Source organism: Mustela lutreola, chromosome 8 (genome assembly GCF_030435805.1).
Source record: "Mustela lutreola isolate mMusLut2 chromosome 8, mMusLut2.pri, whole genome shotgun sequence".
NCBI lineage: Eukaryota > Metazoa > Chordata > Mammalia > Carnivora > Mustelidae > Mustela > Mustela lutreola.
Window position 1 is genome coordinate 45,630,720 of NC_081297.1, and position 13,425 is coordinate 45,644,144.

Consider the following 13,425-nt stretch of genomic DNA (forward strand, 5'->3'; position numbering starts at 1 on the left):
GGGTGGGTAGATGGAATGAAATGAATGCCTATAAATAAGTGAATAAATGAGTGAATGTTCAAGTATTGAGAATAGGGCCTTCTTCTTTGGGATTTTTGGGATTTTTAAAATTTTGGTGTAGGGAGAGGCTTACGAAAACAGTCTTTAGGTGGAACTAACCCTTTAAGACTGTCCCCTTGGTGCCTCTAGTTCCTCCCAAACAGCGCCTCCCTCCCTGGCTTCTGCCTTCTCCCCTAGAGTCTGTATTGTAACTGTTGTTATTCCCAGCTGGCTGCCAACGATTCCCTGCTAAGATACTGGCCAGTGTTCAGGGACCTGTGATGTGACCTTTCCCAGAAGGATTTGCATTTTAAAAGAAGATCCCTGGGGAAAAGGCAGCTTTTAAGCTGCAGAAGAAGGCGGCAGTGGGGGTGAGAGGCAGGGGAGCGTTTCCTTTTTGTCCCTATTGTATTTCAGAGGGCTGTCCCTGAACCCCACACAAAAGTCTAGGCCTCCAGCCCCTTTACCCAGAAGGCTCCAGAAGACAGAGGGCGGGGGCGTAGGGTCTGCACAGAGGTGAACGCAGGTGCTTCCCACCAGATCACGTCTGCGGGGATACACCTCTGTACCTGGCTAGATGGAGCAGGGACTCTTTGGTGTTGTGACCGGAATAGGCACTGCATTCATAGAAGATCAGATTGTTCTCCTGGAATCATAAAGCAGAGGAGACAGAAACAGAGTGCTGGGGGAGCTCGAGGGAACCATGGGAGATGGGAAAACAGCCTGTCTGCATCTCTCCGCATCCCTCACTTCCCCTCGAAGACCCTCTTCATTCCTCTCCCCATCCCCCCTCTGTATAAGAAGGTTGATTCCCCTCGATGCCCTAGGCTCCCTAAGGCAAGTTCTGTAACCATCTCCCAGGTGAGCTATAACAATTGTAAATCACAAAACAGCATGCCACCTTAGTGCTTTACACGTTCCCATAATTGCTCTCAGGTATGTACATGCTTGTTTCCTTTTCACACCAGCCTGTGATGCAGGCAAAGATACGAAGGCTGGGACGGGCCACGTTCTTCCCATTGCACAGGCAGGGAAACCAAGGGCACAGTACAGACAGGGTCTGTTCATTCAGTGACTTATGTAGCTAATGGCGGGGCTTTTCGCAGGACACTGGCCCTGGGGCAGGTGTCCCTAAGGCACTCCAGTAGAAAATCTCCATCACACCAGTTAATGAATATTCCAGCTGCCTAGGCTGCCAGCGTTGGTGCCACAGGACAACTGTCCATCCCCTCAGTAGGCAGAAGCCATCCTGCCTGCATGGTGGGGGCTCTTGGCCAAGGCTCATCATTATGCCCATTTATCAATCCTGTTAGTAGATTTCCTGCTTCCTCGGTAGGGACAGTGCTAATGGCAGGGAGGCTGATGCCCTGTGGGGATGCAGGCAGCCGAGTTAGGACACTTCTGCTGAGGTTTGCAGATCAGGGGACTCTACGGACACTGGGACACCGGCTCCCAGCTACCCCAGGGACCCCTGCTCCATCCTTGGTTCTCTTCACCCAGCCCCCGTAGGCACTGCTGTTGGAGCCTGACTCTGGTATAGTCTTCGGAAGAATAAAACCTCCATGATGGGGGGAGGGAGACTTCACAAGATCTAGAATTCGAAGACAAGCTTTGCCTTGTAGCTGGCTTCCTGACTCCACCAGTGAGGACACCTGTGAGAAACTGGATCAATACTAGTGGCTCAGAGCCTCGTTTTTGTTTGTTTGATTGCTTTCAACTGACCAAAAAGAGACAAAAGGGAAAAAAATGGGGTGATAAAAACACAAGCCTGCTGTTCATTAATCAAAATCTTTGGATCCAGATGTATTTTGGGATGCAGAGATTCTGAGTCTCAGAGACACAGCAGATGTCTATACTGTGTCACCGTCGGTGGGCCTGGGACAGCACCCTATAATCAAACATATTAATACTACTTTGGTGAAACATCTGAAAATTCATTCAAGCAAGGTAAATGAAGACCAGCTCCCCATCAGTTCTGGTCAGAGTTTTCTGCCAGATGAGACATGAGAAATCTGTAGGCAGAGTTCTTTCGAATTTCAGTACTGGGGGTCAGGGAGGGCAGACAGGCAGCTAACTACCTCGTCACCCTTCTTCCTCCTTTTTTTCCTAGACCCTTAGCCTCTGTGCCTGTTTGCCTAGCCTCAGGGGCCGTGAGTCCCTGTTTAGAACAAGCACACTAAAAAGTTTGGAATCCCCCATTTTCTCAGACATAGAGTTTCCTGAAAACCACTCGGAGGCAGGAGAGACAGCTAAGGAACGAGCACCGTTTACTGCCTTATTTCCATTGAGCCTTAAAGGTCCCCAGCTTGGGTAAGAGGGCTGATGCTTATATTTTAATGCTGTGTTTTCGAGTGCATGCTCTGAGTTTATCTCAAGCTCACAGCTCGGGGCTCAATCTTGATAGAATGGATAAGCTCTCTAACAGAGCTGTTCAAAGAACAACAAGCTGTCTTACAGATAGCGAGTGTTTCATCCCTGGAGGTGATCAAGTAGAAATGCAAAAGAACGGATTTGAGTATCAGATAGGGGATTTAAGTAAGTAACCTATTACTATCTAACAATTTATCATTCTGTGTCCCAAGGAAGAGAGTCGGGGAAAACTCCCCCTACCCTAGTCCCTGCCAACTCTATCTTGCAGTGCGTGGCTTTTACAGAAAGTACCACGTGTGCAGGACATGGGCCACTCCCATGACGCCAGGACACCAACCCTGCCTGCTTGCTTCCTTCCCAGGGGGCTTCCAGAGAAAGTTCCTTCCCAGGTTCTTGGGGACAGGCCTGACTGCCCTCAGGGTCCCACCCTGTCCAGAGAGTCAGAAACGTTTGCTCTTTACCTTGGCAAGCCGCTCTCCGAGGCCTTGCGGAACTTCCCGCTCTTTCTCATTGTCAATTTTATTGCCCAGCAGAAGAACAGGAATATAGTCTCCCACAGCTTCCTGCAGAACAGATAATCCCCTAAATGAGAGAAGCATCCATAAGGAAACCCCAGAAGGGCAGGCTTAAAATGCTGGTGGGAAAGTTACAGTCTGGCTTGAGAGTCCCCTGCTGCCCCAATAGACCAGGCAAGAATAGGGTCATCCCAAAAGCGGAAACGGAACGTCACCTTCTCCGATAGCCTCAGTTTACAAAGCTTCTGCAAGGTGCCTCAGGCCTGCCTCCCAGTGCCCCCCAGACTGGGCTGTACAGTGACTCCCACCCCCACTCATCGCTGCTGGGTGGGACACGCAGGCTCCCCAGCTGTGCTGTGGGTAACAGGATGAGGGGACAGCAGACACGGGTGAACTATGTGTCCCTTTCCAGGGGTGACAGCATCCCTGAAAACATTCCTAAGTGACCAGACTTAGTCAAAATGAACCAGAATGAAGCAAAGGAATTAAGACAATGTGGTTCGGAGCAGTTCTAGCGGCTGCTTATACTGGGGCCCTATACTGGGCACATAAGCTCCCTGAAGGTTGGGTCCCATTCTGATTCATGGTACTGGGTCCCCAGCACCCAGCCTATGATTGTTGTGTATGGAATCTGAGGTGACCGTGCAGGGCAGTAGAGACCTCCGGCAATGGGGGGTTGGACAGAAACCCGCGTGGGAAGAGCTCAGTGCCCTAGAAACTCCACTTCTGGAGGAACAGAAGTGTAACAAGTAACAGGTGTTTTCACAGTGTCAACTTTCTTTACTCCTCCGGTGACCGTGGTACACAGCCACGGGCCTGCTCCCTGGAGTCCTGCATCCTGGGGTGTCCTCCCTTGTGAAATGTGTGTACTTCATGCGCCTCTCAGGAGGGCAAACAAAGGGCCCACAGCGCACAGCTATTAAGTGAGTTAATATGGTAATATTCACATGTAAGCAGTTTATTTTTACTTAGCGAGATATTTAATTAGGGGCTTTTAATAATAATTTGGTAACCAATAGTTATTCATTGTAGCTAAAATGTTCTACTGAATAGAGGGTTGGGGGATGGCAGAAGCCGACAACCGCTTATAGTTTTGCCAAGAGTTTAACCACTAGATCGCACCACTTTAAATAAATGTCCCACGTCCATCTGAGAGGGGTGCATGTTTTAAGTTTGAATGCAATTAGATTTGAAATTAAGCCTCCACGGCTCCTCAATGTACACGTTCCTTTTTACTGCAGTTCTGTAGTGGGAAAAAAAAAATCTCATTTCCTCCATGAGAATGTTAAGACTCAGAGAATCCGACAGAACAACAGCAAAGTCTTCTGAGTTATGAGGACCCTACAGTATACAGGTTCATGATTCTCCAACGGTTTTCTCTAAATTCTGATTTCCAGGGAACTCTCTGCTATTTAGTGTCTTATTAACTAGAACCCTCTCAAAGTGGTATCTCCATTTACCCATGGTCAGATGGTAACTCATGTGGGTGATGATAGCGCAAAGGCGCTGCCTGATTTGGAATGCGTCTTCCAACCCATCAGAAATAGATCAGATTATGTACAATGTAGTTGAGGCGCTAAGTGGATCACACTCTGTTCCAAGTATCTGCAAATGAGAAATGACTTCCGGCATGGAGACCTGCTGTGGCTCCCTATTACCAGAGTGTTCGGGAATGGGAATAGCCCCATTTTCGGACTGTGTGGTGCCACAGAAACTTGTGCGAGGACTTTTTCAGAGAAAAGGAAAAAAAGAGGAGGAAGCAGGGAAATGGGCCAAAAGGCTTGCTGTTGTAGAGCACATGAGAGTTATTTGTAGATTTATGTGTGAGGGATGACTAAGGCTTGTGGGATTTCTTGACATGGAAACTCTGAAAATATGAGCATCGGACTTGAAATCCCCAGGCAGAATTCGAACCCGGATACAGGTATTTTAGAATGAGTGATGGTTTCAGTCTCCTCGCTGGCCAAGGTGGTGGTGGGTGCCAAATGGCCACATGGGGTCAGATAGGGAAGAATGACAAGCCCAGCATCTGAGCCCTGAGCACCCACAAACACAGGGGTGCCTCTGAGGGAAAGCGGGGGCAGTCTTCTTTTTTAAAGCAATGCCTGGATATAAAGATAAAACACCTTAGAAGGAGTGGAAAAAAGCTACCTCTCTCCCCACTCCACCCCCACCCCCTAGCTAGAGTTGTGGCTTCTGTTTTTCCTCATTGTTCCTCTCTAATGCGAATACTGTGGACAACTGGCTTCCCCCTCCACAGGCCCTGGCCCACCACTGATGAAGAATTAGGCCTAACTCCAAAGAGATGGCAAAAATAAGTAGGCACACGCACAAGGCCAGAGAGTGCTATCCCTCCTGGGGGTCAGTCTTCATCACCAGGGCCCAACAACAGGCTTTGATACAAGGCCAGGGGGAGGATGGGGGCTGGGATAGATAGATGTCTCGAGGTCCTCTCTGACTTGAAACTCAAGTCTTCAGCTCTCTGCCCAAACCTTATGCTTTTCACGTACCCAGCTAGTTGTTCTGCCTGTGTACTGCTTGGCACAAAGAGGCTCGATCTGACCCACCAGATGAAGCAACGTTTCCTGTTCCAAGTTTAAAGTCCAAAGGGTTAGGGTTAGGGTTGAAGGTCCAACCTCCTGTTGAAGGTCCATCCCACCTCTGGTGACATTTCTATAGATGCCATTGGCATGGCAGGGCAGAGGGAAGGAATCGAAGTTGTTTAGCTGGACACACAACCTCTGTGGTGAGGGGGGACCCACCCCTTTTCAAAGACTCTATTCAGTGAGCTATGAGATGGACCTATGCAGCAGGTTCCTATCGCTGTCACCCGGCGCAGAAGCCTCTCCATACCTCCAACCGTCTGAGTTGCCTTTCTTTGAACTTGAGCTTGTTGGAAGACAGACGTGTTGAAATTCACAAGATTACCCACCTCTGACTTTAAATAACATGAGCTGTCAACTTGGAGCCGAGGACTGGCATTCAGCTCAGAACGTGCAGCTGTTGGGTTTGCTTGGCTGTAGTGTGTGTCTGTGTGTGTGTGCATGTGTGCGTGTGTGTGTTAATATCCAATTGCTGGGAGGCAAGAAAAAGCACTTAGCCAGGATAGTGCTGCTAGTTCCCTGGAGCCAGAACAAAAAAATTTCTCAGCACATTAAAGCATGTAGTTATGCTAAGAAAAAAATGACTGCAAAATTATATCTTGGGGGTTTCCATATTTATCCATCCCCTGGACTATGAGTCAAAACAAGATTTATTTGTGTAGTCGTTTTAAACTGCCAGCACTTCAAGCTCAACTTGGAACATGGGGGAAAAAATCAAACTGCTATTTTTTGCTCTGTACTGAACATGGCCACCAATGACAGAGATTCTCATTCGAGAATTAGCTCGTGGTCCATGAAGGGAGAGGAGAGGGGGCCTGGCCCCTTTGAGCTATAACGGAGCATTGTGCTTTGAGGCGAAGTGGGAAGGATGGAAAAGAGAAATGAACACCTATTTTTTAGAAGCAGATTTCAACCACAGACCATGTGACTCTCTTGTCACATAATGTATAATGCAGCATAATGAAGTGGCAGGGCCCTAGATTCTAGCTCTGGCTGGGTGTCTGGCAAGCTGGGGGTACTTTTGGAGAAGTCACTTCCTCTCTCTGGATCTCAGGCCTTTTCATCTATAAAACAAGAGGCCGCATTAAATTAATCCCCCCCCCCTTTTTTTTTTTCCAGTTTGGAGATGCAGATTCTGTTGGCTTAATGACTTCTGTCATTTTCCACTTCCTTGACTTACAGGCCTAAGAATACAGGGCCACCAGAGTGCCAAAAGATTGAAACAAGAAGTTCAACATGCCCGGACTGCAGACATTGGGGACCTACAAACTGGGTTTGAGGAAAATACCAGCCCATTCAGGCTTGTGCCAAATCTGATTTTCCCTGATCCAGGCCCCAAAGTCTCCAGATGTCCAGTTGGTCCTATGGTCTAAACATGGGACATTGAGAGTGCCACCTGTTTCTTCTCTAGATTAAACCAGTCTTCCCCAGCAGGGATGAGAAGGAGGTAGGGGAGGGCTGGGGATACCCAGGTGGCTGGAATGGCTACCTGTTTTGATTTGCTATAAGGTATATAGGGAATGTAAACTGACAGAAGGCCTGGGGGCAAGGTAGGGGGGGAGGAAAACCGAGGGTGGGGGGGCAGGGGACCAGCCATGGGGGGGGGGGGGTTCTCCCACTTCATAAAGCAGCACAGGCCTTAGTCAGTTCTCTCTCACGGGAAAGGATATGGGTTCTTTGGGGACTGGAAGGATCTTCTAGGGTCCTTTCATCTGTGCCTACTCCTCCTCCATCCTGACCCCCTCCCCCAGAGGATCAAAGGCCATGCGCTGTAAGAATGTGGGGGTCAGGAGGAACCTTTCAGAGCCTCCGTTCCACTCTGTCATGGGTGACTGGCCAGTTTCCTGGGAGCTGGGATGATACGAACTTCTTTTTCAGGGACCAAAGCGCCACCCACCCCCACCCCCAGCATCTGTTCCCACCCCGCACAACCTCTTCCAAGGGTGAGTCTTCGGCATGTATAATCTGTGGCAATTTAAGCCCTTTCTTCTTATACTGCTTTTCAGGTTGCGGGAGGAAGGGGCGCTGCGAACAGCTGGCCAGCATTCACTTAATAATAAGGCTTCAGGTTCTGAAGCCTGTTATTAAAGCTCCCCCTCCACCCCCCCTTCTCCGGGCGAGGGAGTTCGCAAAGTGCTTGGAGTTCTATGGAAAAATAAGGTGCTCCGCAAATACAAAGTACTTATTATTTTCAGTTCCCTCTGATCAAATGAGGTGTCAGGTTTTAATCTGTCACCTGACCCCCCTGATTGCTGGTTGCCAAGGCAGAATGACTTCAGCTTTTCAAGAATCTCGAGAATAATTGCATTCACGATCCCACTGCTCTGCGCCTTCAACACACACTCCACCGTCTGACACTTGTTCACGCGTTCACATAACCGCCCCCCACCCCCCGCCACACTTGTCTCCAATCTTTGGGCCACTGGGCTGGGTCCCTGCACCGGGTACCCCAACACCTCCCCCGTGCCAGACCAGGTGGGGGATGCACGGCAGAGTCTTGGGGGACACGCAGGAGAGTCTTGGGGGAAGGCACGCAGACATCTCTGCAAGTGATTCAGAGCCTCACTTCTCCAAGGGTGGTACTCGGCCTGGCTGGCCGCGCGGGCCTCCCTGAGAACTTGTTAGAACCTCGGGGCCTACCTAAGGTTTTGTCCCTGCGGAGTCAGATTCTGTATTTTAGCGAGGCGCCCAGGAGATTCCTGTGCATATTAAACTTCGAGAAGCACTTTTCAGGCTTGGATCATGGCAGCTGAGAAGCCAAATCACCCAAGGGACGGCTGCTTTTTTCTTTTTCTTTATCTTTTTCTTTTTTTTTTTCTCCCCCTTCAATGTATTTCCAGGCCCTGAATCATTCTATTTAGGAGATAAGGCCTGGCCTCTGTTTTGTCTGAAAGCACCCCAGGTGATCCTGACCGTCCGGGTTTGGCATCCCCATTTAGAGTTTACCCGAACCTTCTGCTCTTACTCCTGAGAAGGAACATTAAAGGCCAAACGATACAGAAAAGTCCCACCCTCACCTGGAGAATTCTGGGTTAAGTGCCTTTCCATGTGGCTTCCCCAGGGGGCCATCGAGACACTAGGGTTTCCCTGAGGTCTCTTGCTGGGTATATGTTGACAGTGTTTTTCAGCCCTACCGCACTTGGGAACACGCCGGACATCCGGGGCTTGGCCCGGTTTTCGGGAGAATGACCAAGCTCGTGCTTCCAGCTGCAGGGGTGGCCCTCTGGGATTTCTTGGCCTCACTGCTGCCAAATTCAACCTGATATTCCACCTCTCCAGCGAGATCCTGGGCTCTGGGTACACAACCAGGGCCTCAGAAGCAGCAGCCCTACTGAGGGCAAAGAGCAAGGTTCTGTAAGTTTGCCTCCTCTCTCCATCCCTATTCATCCCAGACTACTTAAACTGCCTCTACCTGCTCCAGTCTATCTCAAGATGTTGCTATCTGGGGACAATGGGTACATAGCTGGCTGGGGCACCTGGGTGGCTCAGTGGGTTAAAGCCTCTGCCTTCGGCTCAGGTCATGATCCCAGGGTCCTGGGATCGAGCCTCGCATCACGCACACTGCTCGGCAGGGAGCCTGCTTCCTCCTCTCTCGCTGCTTGCCTCTCTGCCTACTTGGGATCTCTGTCTGTCAAATAAATTAAAAAAAAAAAAAAAAAAAAAAAACTTAAAAACACTGTACATAGCTGGGAAGAGAATGGGAAGGTCACGGCCTCGACGTCTTCCTTTGAGAATGAGATGGCTGTTTTAGATCAGTAATTTCTCACAGGGAAACCCTCTTGTCTAACAAAACTGGGCCTGGACTTCCAGTTGAGAAAACTGAGCGAAGCAGAAAGGGCTCTCAGTGATCTGGGGAATCAGCTCTCCCCAGTTCCTGGGGGGAGTCTCTATGTTCCCAGGGTTCCCAAGAAGAAAGTTTGAGAACCAGCAGATAGCTAATCCCCAGTGTCACTCCTGGGGCTTAGTTTCCTGTGAGGAAGATAAATGGGCCGCACTATTAAAAAGAAACAAACAATCCTGTCCTGTTGCTTCCAGATTACCCATCCCATTTGCCTCCTTTGTTAGCTTGGCCTGGAGCCATTCGCTACATGTCAAAACTTCCATTTTCTCTACTGTAAGTTCCTCAAGCACCATCATTTTGAGATATAATTTGTATGAAGCGAATTTCAGAGAAACCTTTGAATCTGGTTTCCACTCTTGTTCCTTCTTTTTCCTGGAAATGAGAAGGATGTGGATTCACAGAAGAAAGGAATGGCCCAGCCAATCCAAACTCCAAGAGAAACAGATTTTGGTGGGAGGAATCACAGATCTTAGGGCCAAAAGGATGAAGAAATGAACAACTCCAGGATTCTGCCCGCCCAAGGATACCATATCCATTCATGCCTCCCACATCCGTTGAGCGCTAGTTCTGCGGGGCCCCATGCCAGGTGCCTGTTACACAGTGTGGCAAAGGCACAGGGTCATTCTCAGGAGACCCAGAGGCAGGGAGCTGGGCTGACAATTGTGTCCTTCACAGCCGTGTTACAGTGTGGTAAGCAGGTAAGGACTATGCCAGGTCTTCGGGGCTGGAACAGAGGGATGAAGGTAAACTCCACAAGGACCGGAACCTTGTCTGTTACCTGCTGCTATCATTCCCAGAGCCTAGAACAGTGCCTGGCTGTGCTTTAGACAAATGCATGAGCAGCACATGGATTCTGCAGGTAGAAGGAGGTGGGGCATCCTAGCTCATCGTTTTGTTAAAGACTCCTCGGAGGTCCTCTCAAATAAGTATGTGCCTTGTCCACCCTGGCCTTGGCTTTGAGAAGGCTGCATCTGAGTGGTCAAGGAAGAACATGCAGGTGGCCAGAAAGTACAAAACACTTGCAAAGCAACTTCTTGTGAGTATAAATCAAGGGAGTTGAGTTTTACAGCTAATCTAGAATTCAAAGAAGAGGGCTGTTGCCTGTGGGCCCGCCCAGGGTGGCCTTTCGGTGAGCCAGGGGACTCTCACATTGTATGTAGATCAGCCTCCCCTCTTGCTGAGGGTTGTGACAGAGGTCCCAATGCACTGTGTGGAGCCCCTCCTGGGCTGGGCATAGCTGGGCCCACGGGAGCCAGAGCAACACAGAGGGCCGAGAGAGGGAAGAACACGGGTGGGACTCCGCTTAAACACTGTCTTCTTGCCGTTCTGCGCCCCTCCCCAATCCTAGCCCCTTCCCTCGAGGCACTGATGGCAACGGTAATGACACAGTCAAGGGTGTGATCTGTTTCTCAAGTCCCCACATCTGTGAAGGCAGGGACTGAGTCAGTCTCGTTCACCCCAGTACCGAGGGCTGGGCTTGGGTGAACGGCCATATGGACAGGGGAACCTGTGTGTTGCTGGAGAAGGCGGGTTTGGACTCAGGTTTTGGAAGTGTGGAGGGCCGGGCCGGAGATGGGCAGGGACAAGGGGGAGGCAGGAATCTGCGTCAATGCTTTAGAAGGTCACCAGCTCACCTCCACGCTGCTCAGCCACTGCCGGACCGACAGGAATGACTGTCTGGCGGTGACATCGTACATGACGACGACGCCATCGGCCTTCCTGAAGAACTGCTGGGTGATGCAGCGGTACCTGTCACCGAGGGCCACATGTCAGGGGCTGCAAGGCATCCTGGCGGCCCCCTCGGTGGGCGGTGGAGGAGGCAGGGTTGGGTCAGGGGCGCTCCTCACCTCTCCTGTCCCGCCGTGTCCCACAGCTGCAGGGCCACGTATGAGCCATCAACGTGCATCATTTTCACCTGATAGTCGATGCCTGCAAGGCAGAGGGAGCCTATCACTTCCAGATCAGAGAACTATGCCCAGACTCCCTGCATGTCCAGAAGCCTGTGAGGCCAGGGGTGACAAACCACCCTGAGCAGGTGCCCCCCACCCCCAGAGAGGGGATGTGGGGACCTGGACGGGGAGGTGCGGAAGCTGAGCGCTGGTCCTGTCTCTGCCTCTGAGCAGGCTGCGGGGTGTGGATCAAATCGCTTAACCTCTCTGAACTGTAGTTTCCTCGCTGCAATGTAATTCACATCCTCTTTAGGGATTCTATAATAAGGCTCAAGTGAGATCCCATATGTAGAAATGATACACCAAGGTGAAGATATTTGTTATTTTTCATGAATTTACTCCCTCATTGCAAAGATGAAGGAGGAAGAGACCATCCTCCTATTTCTTTCTCCCGCTACTCCCTAAAATCCTTTTCAAAGTTCTCATAACAAAGTTCAATTATTCCTGGGGGATGGATCATACTTTCAGACTTCCATCAGCCAAAGCAAAGGATAGGAGGAGTGGGGGAGCCGTGGCAGGTAGACGGAGGGTCAGAAGAGAGGTGGCAAGGGAGGGAGTCAAAAGCAGCATTCACCCCTGAGATGGGTTTTGAGCTCCTAATCCGAGCCACTGAGCCAGTCAAAACCATCTCTCTGTGGCCTCGACCCTACCCAGAGTCCTGCACCAGAGAGACGAGGTCTGTACCCCACAGTGGCCCTCAGAGAAAAGGACTTTAATGCAGTTTCTCTAAGAACACATTCCTCTTTCCTACATCGTGTAAGAATGTTCACAAATGTTTAGCACTTTTCAAAAAGTCTTGATCCCTCATGGTATCTGATCTGGGTTCTAGAAGGCATCCCCTGCCACCTTCAAAAAGACCCAGGGGAAGGGGTTGGGCCATCCTAACAGATTGCTGTGGAAGGCTCAGTAAGGGACAGCAATAGAAGCTTGGACACAGAAACAAAAGAGATGACAGAGAGGCAGTAAATAGGAAAGGGCATCGCAGCAACTGTCTCCAGGCAAAGCCGAGGGCACTAGGGGCCCAGGAGTGGCAAGAAGGCGGGAGGGAGAGTCGTCCACTTCTAGAATGTCAGACCTAAGTCCCGAAGCAGGGACTCTGAACGCCCTCTGCTTCACAGGCATTAGCGAGTTACAAGCCCAGCTCTGAGGCCCATTCTTTTTGCAACGGTGCCCTGTACCCAGGGACACCTGGTAGCCTCATTTCACCTAGAAAGCCCAGGGCTTAGAGCTCCCAACAAAACAGATTATGACTAGTGGTGCTGAATCTGGGATGCTGTCCCAGTCTGTGCTCTGGGCGACTGAAGGAGCTGCCTCCTTTCCTTTCCTTCTCTTTCCCTTTCCTTTCCTTTTCTCTTTTTAAAGATTTTATTTATTTGACAGAGAGAGGCACAGCAAGAGAGGGAACACAAGCAGGGGGAGTGGCTTCCTGCCAGTCAGAGAGCCCAGTGTGGGGCTCAAACCCAGAACCCTGGGATCATGACCTGAGCTGAAGGCAAACACTTAACGACTGAGTCACCCAGACGCCCTTTTCTGATAACAACTCAGGAGAAAGTCAACCATTGTTGACACACCTTCAGGGTCTGATCTGAAGCAGGTGATGGTCCAAAGCCCCCAGGACAGAGCCTTCTCCTGAACAGAAAGGCAGGCAGGCGGAGGGGCAGGTGGTGCCCCATGGGTCTTGGCTGTGGTCATGATCTTGCTCTATCTCACTGGCCAAATACTTTGCTGGAGGACAGGGAGCTTGTCTTACCAGGAGCAGAGTGGTTTCTGTGCCTTAGTGAGCTTGCTGGGACCCCCAGCTGGGTACATGATGTACTTGTCTCTGCAACTTCAGACAGAGAGGCCCGGGAAACTGAGAAGCCCAAGGGGGAGCCCGGGGGCGGTGGCAGGAGACACAAGGAGTCCGAGACCAATAGCACAGGCAACACACAATGACGTAGGACCAGAGAGCCTAGAATAAACTGCTTTCTAAGACCACAGGCAGTTCTAACATTTCAGGAGCTGGGCAACCCACACTGTGTGTCCCAGTCTCAGTTTTGCCTTGACTCGCTATGCGACCTCGATGACATTATGTCATTTTGGGGTGTCTTCACTCCTCATCTGCAAAT

At 50.4% G+C, this 13,425-nt stretch overlaps 1 protein-coding gene across 5 annotated transcripts in view; it reads right to left on the bottom strand.

Annotated features, from left to right (window-relative positions):
• Positions 1–13,425, bottom strand: part of CRACR2A (calcium release activated channel regulator 2A) — a 134,901-nt gene that overhangs the window by 13,607 nt on the left and 107,869 nt on the right. For 4 of the 5 annotated variants that reach the window (XR_009356591.1, XM_059184535.1, XM_059184534.1 and 1 more), the window contains 4 exons: positions 11,216–11,297; positions 11,003–11,117; positions 2,871–2,972; positions 609–685 (listed from right to left, as the gene is read on the bottom strand). Coding sequence is in view for 4 of the 5 variants with exons in the window: in XM_059184535.1 (XP_059040518.1) it covers positions 609–685; positions 2,871–2,972; positions 11,003–11,117; positions 11,216–11,297 (376 nt within the window). In the remaining variant the exon portion in view is untranslated. The remainder of the gene's footprint in view (positions 1–608; positions 686–2,870; positions 2,973–11,002; positions 11,118–11,215; positions 11,298–13,425) is intronic. The other variant, XM_059184536.1, reaches the window with a different exon arrangement.